The 9,340-nt window shown below is 34.4% G+C and overlaps 1 protein-coding gene across 1 annotated transcript; it reads left to right on the forward strand.

Annotated features, from left to right (window-relative positions):
* Positions 1-4,765, forward strand: LOC122633294. Its single transcript, XM_043821045.1, has 3 exons — positions 1-320; positions 2,945-3,240; positions 4,582-4,765. The coding sequence occupies exons 1-3, from the start codon at positions 129-131 to the stop codon at positions 4,739-4,741; spliced, it is 648 nt and encodes a 215-aa protein (XP_043676980.1). The 5' UTR covers positions 1-128; the 3' UTR covers positions 4,742-4,765.
* Positions 4,766-9,340: the final 4,575 nt, after the last annotated feature.

Genomic DNA, 9,340 nt, shown 5'->3' on the forward strand with positions numbered 1-9,340 from the left:
CTCTCTTTCTCTCTTTTCCTCTTTCTCTCTCTCTCTTAATCTCTCTCTCTCGCTCTCCCTTCGTTCTTCGTAAACCTCTTCGTTCGATCAGAAAGTCAGATCGTTGGGAAGGAAGATCCGAGTTTAGAATGTCAACTGCGAAGAGAATTGTGCTGTTTTTTCTGTTACTTTGGAAATCTGAAAATTCTTATCAACGAATCGACGATATAAAATATGTGATCGGTCTTCGAGGAGCAGCGAAGGTCAACGATACGACGATCTCATCGCGGGAAAAGAGAACCTTGATCTTTCCCGGTCCACAGATATCCCCGACCCTTTTGGTACGTTTTCATTTGATCGAAGAAGCTATGTTCTTCCTTTCTCATTTTTTTTCTTTTGTCGCGATTTTCGATAACTTAATAACATCTAGAAATTCATTTAATGATAATACGTCTCCTGGTTAATCATTAATTTAATATGTATATATATTAAATTATTATATATATAATATACATATATATTATGAAATTATATATATTTTTTTTATTTCATTGAAATAATTTCCAAGTAGACAAAAATGTTTTTTATACCGTTGTCATTATTTCACGTAATCGAGATACGTATATAAGTTTATTTTTCGATTAATTCTGAGAGGTTTACATTTTCGTGATATTTTTATTTCAATAATTTTTTCTGAAATTATACAATATTATCTCATTATATTAGAAATATATATGAGAATGTTATTTATAGAAAAAGAAACAGACTCTTACCGAGAGAGAGAGAGAGAGAGAGAGAGAGAGAGAGAGAGAGAGAGAGAGAGAGAGAGAGAGAGAGAGAGAGAGAGAGAGAGAGAGAATGTTATTTTTACATGGTTAAAGTGAAGCAAGAGGAAAAAACGTGGGCGGAATCGAGTCACTTCGCGTAGGTAGATATCTAGACATATTCGAGGCACTTTTTAAAGTAAGGCTCTATAAGAGAAACTGTAATTACTCTATTTTAAGGCGTCCCGTGCTGGACTTTCTTAAAAATAGAGTGGTGGAACATTAACAGCAACCTTGATGGTAATTAGGGTAGCTTAAAAGCATCGCAAGGAATATATATGCGCGAGATTAACATCGTGTTATGTCGTCGTCGTTGTCGTCGTCGTAGTTGTTTCATCGCTCTCGGTGTGTTCGCGTTATTATTATGCATCCTAATTATCACTCATAAAAATAATGTATCGACAAATAAGCAATGTGGAAATTTTCAATATTTTTATATTTAAACAATCGACACTGTATCCGATAAAAAAACACTACAAGTTCAGTAGAAAATTTTGATATTGTTTATTGGCCAATCTAATGCAATAAATCAAAACATAAAAGAAACACAACGAGCTACGTTGAATTGTAAAACAAAATTCCGGATAAACTCTTGTTATTTTCGACAATTAATATGCTCGTTCATAACAAATAGTAACTTTTATAACAAGGTTTATCGTTGCAGAATGTAAACAGAAAGGGATTGCGAATGAAATACGGATACGTTCGATTTGCGTCTAATTATCGGGAATCCAATCACGTACATAATTAGATCGTTGGAATAGAGGAGACACGATGCAACGATTACACCAGCTCATCGTTGAATTCTATTCTATTCTATATCGCATGAGATAGGGGAAGTGTAATCGAGCGTTGACAAGGAAGTTTGGTGGTAAGAGGTAGTGCACGTAAACATAAGGCGAACAAGTGCATCATGGTAGACATCTAATTATGCGTCTAATTCTATAATAGTCATCGCACAGTAAATCATATGCTACCTAGTTCCAATCATTCGCTTGATTTTTTTCTTCATCTCTCTTCGAAAGTACGAAAAAAATTCGAAATTTGAAAATGATTCGAGAAACGAAAGAATCTTTCTATTTTTTTAAATGAATATATGATACATATTTGATTTATTTATTTACGAAGACGTAACAAAAAGCACGTTACCTTTAATTCCTATGAATTTTCGATAAAAACCATCACAAATTTTCACGGAGAATCATGTTCACGTCTGGATAGGACAGTTTAACGAGATTCGCGAAAAGCTTTTTGTACGCGAGACTTGTGAAAAGCGTTTTTACTTTGGTCGAGTCGGTCGAGTCGGTCGTTCGAACGCGAAATCGATATAGCCTATTTCTTCTATCTGCAACGACCGGAAAAGGAAAGTATGGAAAGAGAGAAATAGATAGGTATGCCGATCGTTTCTACCTGCGAAGAATTTATTATACTTTTGTTCTTCGAAGAATCCCTTTGGATAATTCTATAGCGAAATATAAAACAGCATCTTTTATTATGAGTCAAAGGACATAGGTATTAAAAAAGGAATAAGAGTATTAACTTTATTGTTATTCGAACATTTCTTTCAATATTATAATGTTAAAAGTTTTAAATGTATATAGGTGTATCGATCGAGATAAAAAAGATTATCGTCGATAAAGAAAAATTGGTATCGTTACATTATTACGATCGGGATATAATCCCTCGAATTCTAATCGAATCGTAAATAAAACTCGATCTTCTTTCTACGCATAGACCATGACAATCGTTGTCCAACATCCATGATTTCCAGACGATCGTTTGTAGTTCGTCCAATTTCCGTAGGAGGCTCGTGTACTACTACGATGTGGGCCGTCGTCCGTGTATGAATTTCCGATAAAACCGCGAATTTCCGCATTGGATCGTTCCGGGAGTATCTGGACGGTGGCTTTCCTCCGGATTGGTCGAGAAAATACACCCGAAACTCCGATAGACCGATACTTTATTTTCAACGGCGAAATAATAAATCCTTACTGCATATTTGCTCGAATTGCCTAACACGATCGTAATTTTCATCGTTCTAACCATGCAAAGGTTACAATTAATCTATCTTAAATTAATTATATTTTCGATTATCAAAATTTATTTCCGATCTCTACGATTCATTTCTCTTCTTTAAACAGTTGATCTTTGGCCTAGGAACACCATTGCAATTGGACCGTGAAAGTGTAATCGTTGGAGTTTTTATCAAAATAATATATGCACTGCCAATGAATAGTACGGACTTTACTGAACCTGGAGTTTACTATACCAGAAATACCAAAAGTAGATGGAGTATTTATAAAATTCTTGAAAAGGCCGCAACCATTTATGGATTCGGTGGGAAAGCCTGTCTGTTAAGAGCCATTTGCGAAATAGCTCACGTACCCTTTGATGCACATCACGGATTATTTGGTCAATTAATGCAACTATTTTTTAAGTAAGTAATTAAATATTATTATTTTCTTTTTGTTCTTGTAACTAATCTATCTATTTTCCTTTTTTCATTGATTCTACCTAATACGTTGATAAATAGATAACATTGTTCCTGAGCTTCGTGAATTCAATTAAAATTGAGAAATAGTACAATAAGAGTGTCCGTGCAATTTCGTTTCGTTCCGCAAACTGTCGTAGCATTAACCATCGAGCTAGTGTCCCACTTCTAAATCATCCCTTTGCGGTACAATTATGCTAGGAGTATACTTGAGAAAATCTCTAATGCCAACGGTCCGCTCGGAGAAGTTAATAACATTAGCATACACGACAAATTTACGCAATTTGTATATACGTATACATACGTAGGCATATACCTATATTTATCTACTTTAGTTTCATGGTATACGTCGGCTTTCTCTGTACGACTAAAAGTCGAATTTTCAAGATAAGATTGGATAATTTTATTATTTCATTGACCATTCGAAGAACGTACGAAACACAAGAGCAGAATTCGAATACTATATATGTATTATATGTATAATGTATATTAATATATATATATATATATATATATATATATATATATATACACGTTTTCGGTACCGCCCACATACAGACCGTTTTATCATTATTATCAGAGTAAATTTAACGTACTCAGAACTACTACATAAATTCTCATTTATGAAATACGTAGGTGTATACTCGAGCAAAAGAATAATGCTAGCTATATAAAAAATATACTATATTAAAAAGAAATATATATATATATATATATTGTTTTTATAAGTAGATCTCTTGTAGTAATAATTTCGTCTTATTCAAAATAGCCTTCTTATTATTATCGAAAAAAGAAATGTTACATTAATTTCCCAAAATCTCGAATATATTTAAAAAAGTAACTAGAATAAATTTGGGAGAAAAACTTTTGAAGAAATGTGGAACGCTATCGTGGGCGTGTAGTTTAAGATATATCCAGCTCGGGAAAGCAGCGACCTTACTTATCGATCGCGTAGTCTAGCCGTGCTACAGATTTTCGAAAATTCAAGAAAACTCCTGGGTAGAATGAAAGAGACAAAAAGAGGAATTCGAGAGATGGAATAGAAGGAGGAGGAGGAGGAGGAGGAAGAGGAGGAGGAGAAGGAGGAGAAGGAGGAGAAGGAGGAGAAGGAAGAGGTGGGAATGAATCGAAAAAAGAGAACCTCATCCATCCTACTCTCTTTTGCTTTTGTTCATAGTTGGGATAGTAGTAGTGGTAGTGGTGGCTATGACATGCGTTGGCTTTCATAATTTTTTCAAAGAAAGAACGTCGTTGTTGGACGGTGAAGAATTTCTGTGGATTTTGCAGGCCGTCGAGTACCGAGGAGGAGTACGATGAGTACGGGGATCGAGAATACAGGGCAGCCGAGCGGCTGGGCAAGCAGGTAGCGGGCGAAAACTGCCACGCCCTTTATCCGGAATGCCGCAGGAGTGTGCTCGACGTATTTTCAACAGTACTACCCGCGTGAATCTTTCACCCTTCTTTTCTTGGATTGTCTTCTAATATATAGATATATATCAAGTAACGATGACGTCAAAATTATGGTTGAGTTTTGTCTTTTTTACCTTCCTTTTATCTTTTTTTTTCTTTTTTCTTTATTCCATTTCCATCCTTCTCTCTTAATGGATTCATTCGCTTTAAAAGCACGTGTCGAACATAACTGATATGTTTGCACGATAAATTTTGATGAACTCTATTTCTATTTGTTGAACGAATAATATTTATTAGATTTGACTTTTATCGATCGATTACATCAATATATATATATATATATTCTTGTATTGTATCAATAATGAGAATTTGTATTCTTTATAGAGTTTATATAATAAAAAATGAAAGAAATATTAAAAAGAAACGAGGATAGGTTTACTAGTAGTTCGAAAACCATTAAATTCGAAATATCCTTGCTCGTTTTCAAGAAGTTATCGTGTAAGATTTGTAAGCTCGCCGTGCGATAAGCGACACCCAACGTGGAAAAGCTCACAACACGGAAGCTCGTAGAAAGCACGGTTCGTCCTACCACTCGCGGTGCTGTTATTTATAACTTTTAAAACGTAGCCCGAGATTTAGGAGAACTCTCCCCTATGTGCAATACCGGATGGGGCCACTTTACTCGCGTCGTTCGTGTATTTTTGCGAGGGTCAGAGAGGAAAGAGTATTTTAAAGACAAGAATAATTTGTAGGTATCAAAATCTTGATTAGAATAAAGTTTGCATTTCTGTTTCGTAAATTTTCATTTTGTTTTGTTTTATTGGAGATTACAAACAAGAAACATAAAAGAAAAAATACAAAAGTCGGTGACAATATAAATAAAACACTATTTCAATTTATTATTATATCTATTTATATATCATTAAGATACGATAATAATTTATGTCATAATAATGGACACATTTTTAAAATAAATCGTCATTTTATTAAGAAGAATGGGTTTAAGTTTCGTCATTTTTTTCGCTTTTACGTATATTTTTTGTTATCATAAATAATTAGTAAATTTTAAGCTGTTTGATTCTTTTTTATTGATTTTCCAATAATACCCCTTTTTCCGTTGGCCGCGTGTCCCCCACTAGTTTTACACCTGAGGTGTCTCTTTTATCCTTCCCATTCATCGATATTCGTACTTTTACGACCCTTCTGTCACGTCACTCGAAGATCGACCGTAGAAAAGCAGCCACCTTTTTAACTTCTCGCAATTTTCCCTTCGCATTCCTTTTCTTCTTCCTCTTCTTTCCGACTTTCATTTGCCTAAAAGTACGATCGAAAATCGTCCTTGCTCTCCCCCTTTCTGTCTGTCTGTCTGTCTCTCTCTCTCTCTCTCTCTCTTTCTCTCATAAAACAAGGAATCCTAGTATTTCAGGGTATTAAAGAATCTCTGGCGTTTCTACCATTCGTTCGACCGACACTTTTCTTCGAGTTTTCTCTTGCAATTTTATCGTTGCTGTGTAGAATTCGCGAATCTCTGTTCAACTTTCTTCCGGACTTTTTTTTACCAATGAGAGATAGATGTACAGATGATTAAATAGATAAATAAATAAATATATAAAAACAGAAAGAGAGAGAGAAAGATTTTACGCTTATTTATGCTTTTACATTCTATATTTTTTTCCTCCTCCAATTATGATCGATCGAGTTCATTAGTACTATAAATCGAGCTCAATTCGTTTACTCTCTTTCTCAAAATATGTTCAATTTCCGATAAATATTGATGGATATTACGATTGCACGAATTACGATAGGATTTGTCGAATATATAAGCTTTTTAATAATCTTTACAAATATCTTATAATTAATGATAAACAGATAATAAACAAACAAATAAAAAAATCTGATTATTGCTGTGAAATATTTTAATATCGATAATGAAACGATTTGATCCTTAGTTTTCAAATACATATGAATAATATTTTTAAAAAGGATAAATTAATTTTTCAGACGATAAAAATAGGTAGTTAACAAAGTTCGTTAATCTATATGAACCCTCGAACAATGATAGGTCAGATATAAATGAAAATGAATCTTTTAATTAAAAGAAAAGTAACGTAAGAGCCTAAGCTTCATTGTTTTCACCAATTGAAATGTTTCTTCGAGATCGAGATATTCTCCTTCTTCTCGTGAAAGCTAAAAATTTCTTCCTTTATTATTTCATTCGTATTCAGCTATACTAGGACGAAAATTACTACGTAAGAATTTGCCCTAGTGGACGATAGAAACTGGTTGCAAAACGATAATGGTAGTGTATTATAGTACTTTAAAAAGTGTAGCCCATTATCGTGCGGTAGAGCCAAGTACGTGGCGTGCTTAAAAGCTTGAGAAAAGAAAAAGAGAGAGAGAGAAGAAGAGAAAGAGAGAGAAAGAGAGAGAGAGAAAGAAAGAGAAAGAGAAAGAGAAAGAAAGGGAGAGAGAGAGAGAAAGAGAGAGAAAGAGAGAGAGAGAGAGAGAGAGAGGAAAAAATGCACAACGTGTTAACGCAAGGATAAAAGTCTAATGCTTATGATCGTTTCGTTAATTATTTAAAAAGAGAAAAACAAGAGAAGGAAAAAAATAGAATAAAAAGTAACGAAGAGAGAATCGTCGAAGGGTCATGGTTAAACGACTGATAAAATATGACTATGAATATTCATTAAAAATCATTCTATCGGTGCTTCATGGGCAAGCATCTTTTTAAAGGATTCTTTCGATTGAAAAATTTCGTGATAACGCATAGAGATCCTCCATTAACATAACTTCCTTCGTTCTTACCATCGAGTTATTATAAATTCTTCCCATTCATCCCTGCCGAGAAAGGATCCCTTTGATTTATCGTTTTGCCATTTGCTATGAAAATAAAGCCGGAATCGAATAAAACGAATTTAAGGAAATTCGCCATGGAGAAAATTTTTCTCAGGAAAGAACTCTCGACGTACCTTATACCCTTATTTTCTTTTCATAGCACCTTCGTAGCATAGTTATCGGGCTTTAACGAGAAAGAAAGAGGCAATGTAAGTCGTCCGGCGATCGAATAAATAGGACTCGTGCAAAGAAGCAAAGGTAATCGTAGATTTAAAGAATGCTATAAACGTCGAAAGAACGAGGCAAGGAAGAGAAACGAGAAAGTGGTGGGGTGATCGGTTCTCCTTCTTGCCAAGTTCTTCGAACGTCCCTGTGCTTTTTCCAGAGAATGTCAATCCAGGATAGGAGAGAGAAAGAAAGAGAGAGAGAGAGAGAGAGAGAGAGAGAGAGAGAGAGAGAGAGAGAGAGAGAGAGGATAGTAAAAGGATTGTGAAAAGGGGTGACGATGATTGGCCACGAATAACGTGCACTCTGATCCGTTTCCTGTCTCTCTCTTTCTCTCTCTCTTTCTTTGTCTTTCAACTCTCTTCTGGATCTTTAGCTCTTTGCTTTCTTCTTCTTAGTCTCCGTCTCTAGATCGAGTTCATCGGAAATTTAGCGAGGAATGCAGGTAAAATTCGAAACCTTCCTTCCTTCCTTTCTTTCTTTCTTTCTTTTTTACTTTTTTAAACCATTTCGTCGTAGACTATATCGTGAATTCGGCCATTCGGAGATAGCCCAGCTACAACTTTTTGCAAAAAATCAATTTCATTGGAACCGAGATACACGAGCCCGAGGTACAGGTCTGCCCGAAATATACGCGAGACGTATATAATCGTTTTGGTCGGCTTCTCATTCTCGTTTCTCAACCGAGATCTAGCTTTCCTCCTAAAGTTTCACGAAAGTTGAACGATTAACAAATTTGCACATCGTTGTAAGTAATTAGCTTTAAACTATGTTAAAATTTATTTGTTCATTTAACTTTATATGATACTTTATGATATATATATTCATATGATACTTTATGATATAATATTATATATTTCTTAATGATATATTATAATTCACTACTGTTATTAAATAAATAATCAATGTCATTATTTGTATACATCAATTTATATGATACTACTGTAACAATCGATTTGATTGTTAAATATATTAAATCAAGGATAGTAAGCGTGAGTTAGAGAGATTAGGTTTGTGTGTATTATATGGGTGACAATAGACAATTATCGTGGAGCGAAGATAAGTTTGTACATAGGATTCATCGACGTATTGGTTTAACCCTTTCCCCGTTACCCTTTCCATCCTCCTCTTTCTCCTCCTATTCCTCTCTCCTCCTTCTCTTCCTCCTATATCTTCTCAGCGATAGCGATAGCGTTGTAAATCCAATAATTGCCCCGTCCCAGCCGGTCGTTTAAGCAGCTTTAATTAATTCCGTTTTCGTCCGAGCGAGATTAACGACCGAAGTTGAATTAAAATCTCATCGAGACCACGGAGAAGGCACCATCTTTGGGGCGGACTTGTCATAGATAGGTACCTACCAACTTGGTATCCTTTTCATACAGTTATTTAAATTCTTTTCTTTTTTACATTTATTTCGAACAGGTAAATGTAACAGATTCTCGAAAGTAACCAATTTATTTCGAATTTTATTGCATAATTAAATTCATCTTATGTCTTTTATGTACTGATTTTATATACCGATTTATTGAATTTTTATTTTTTTAATGTAATATGATTAATACAAATATTATGG

Source organism: Vespula pensylvanica, chromosome 12 (assembly GCF_014466175.1).
Source record: "Vespula pensylvanica isolate Volc-1 chromosome 12, ASM1446617v1, whole genome shotgun sequence".
Lineage (NCBI taxonomy): Eukaryota > Metazoa > Arthropoda > Insecta > Hymenoptera > Vespidae > Vespula > Vespula pensylvanica.